Source organism: Mandrillus leucophaeus, unplaced genomic scaffold (assembly GCF_000951045.1).
Source record: "Mandrillus leucophaeus isolate KB7577 unplaced genomic scaffold, Mleu.le_1.0 Scaffold212, whole genome shotgun sequence".
Lineage (NCBI taxonomy): Eukaryota > Metazoa > Chordata > Mammalia > Primates > Cercopithecidae > Mandrillus > Mandrillus leucophaeus.
This window is the reverse complement of record NW_012102166.1, coordinates 1,364,846-1,365,964: the sequence shown is the minus strand read 5'-3', so window position 1 is coordinate 1,365,964 and position 1,119 is coordinate 1,364,846. Positions and strand designations below refer to the sequence as shown.

Genomic DNA, 1,119 nt, shown 5'->3' with positions numbered 1-1,119 from the left:
CCTGGGCTCAAGCAATCTTCCTGCCTCAGCCTCCCAAAGTGCTGGAATTACAAGTGGGAGCCACCATGCCCAGCCTGTGCCCCGTCTTTAACTGAGACTGGATTAGGAATGTCAGTTGGTCCTCCCCGATTCAGGCAGACCTGAAAACCACCTCTAGAGGGGAGAACACCAGAGACAGGGCCGGGAACAGAAAGATGGATGATGGCTGGAAGACCACCATGGATCTGCAGCCCCTGGCTGGCGGGCAGAACAGCAGGTGCTGCCCAGGGTGGCCGTCCCCTCCTCACCTGCGATGATGAACCAGTTCATGTAGTTCAGAAGGTTGATGTAGCAGAGCACGGCAGCAGCCACGTAGGCCCTCCACCGGGGCAGGCTCCAGGGGGCGGGCGTGGTGGGAGGGGGACACTGCCTGCCTGGCCCTGGGGACTGGCCCTGTGGCCCTCCTGGCCCAGGCTCAGGGCACTCTGCTGACATGCCCCCAGCCATGCCAGCCTGCAGCTCCTGGCCTGAGACCGGCACCAGGACAAAGCAACAGCAGCTCAGCACCAAGTCACTTCCTGTGGGTTCTCAGGCTCCAAACCTCAAAGCAGCTGCCTTAACTGTTGGGCATCTTATCGCAGGTTCCCCCTGAGCCCACGGCAGTCTCACCAGTGCGATTTCCCCATCATCAGCCTCCGAGACCTGCTGTGGAGGAGAAGGGCTCCTGGCACCCCTACCCTGGGGGACTGGACAACTGTGTGGTCCCCTCGATCCAGCCTGCAGCTTCAGTGGCTGCAGTGGGGAAGCAAAGCTTCCAGGGCAGGAAATGAGACGAACCTCCCAGAGGGCTGCTTGCTGTGAGATGGTCCGGCTGCCCATACGGGACTGTGAACCAATGCCTTGAAGCCCGGGCAAAGGAGGAAGGCTAGGCATCGGCCAAGACAGCAGCACTGCACTTGACTACCAGGCAAGGCGAGCACCTACCCAGGATCTAAGGTCGTTCCCAGAGAAACAAACGTAGCAGAGGAGGCTGCCTACAAGAAGACAGTCTATGAGCAGAACTCATCAGTTGGGGCTGGGAAGTCCTCAGGGAGGGGCAGGGCGTCGGCACGGTCACAAAGCGTCTCTTGATAGATTGCT

At 60.2% G+C, this 1,119-nt stretch overlaps 1 protein-coding gene across 2 annotated transcripts in view; it reads right to left on the bottom strand.

The window, feature by feature from the left end:
* Positions 1-791, bottom strand: part of SPNS3 (spinster homolog 3 (Drosophila)) — a 59,463-nt gene extending 58,672 nt beyond the window's left edge. For both annotated transcript variants that reach the window (XM_011980418.1, XM_011980419.1), the window contains exon 1: positions 288-791. In XM_011980418.1, the coding sequence (XP_011835808.1) occupies positions 288-486 (199 nt within the window). In that variant the 5' untranslated portion in view covers positions 487-791. The remainder of the gene's footprint in view (positions 1-287) is intronic.
* Between the last annotated feature and the right edge of the window lie 328 nt (positions 792-1,119).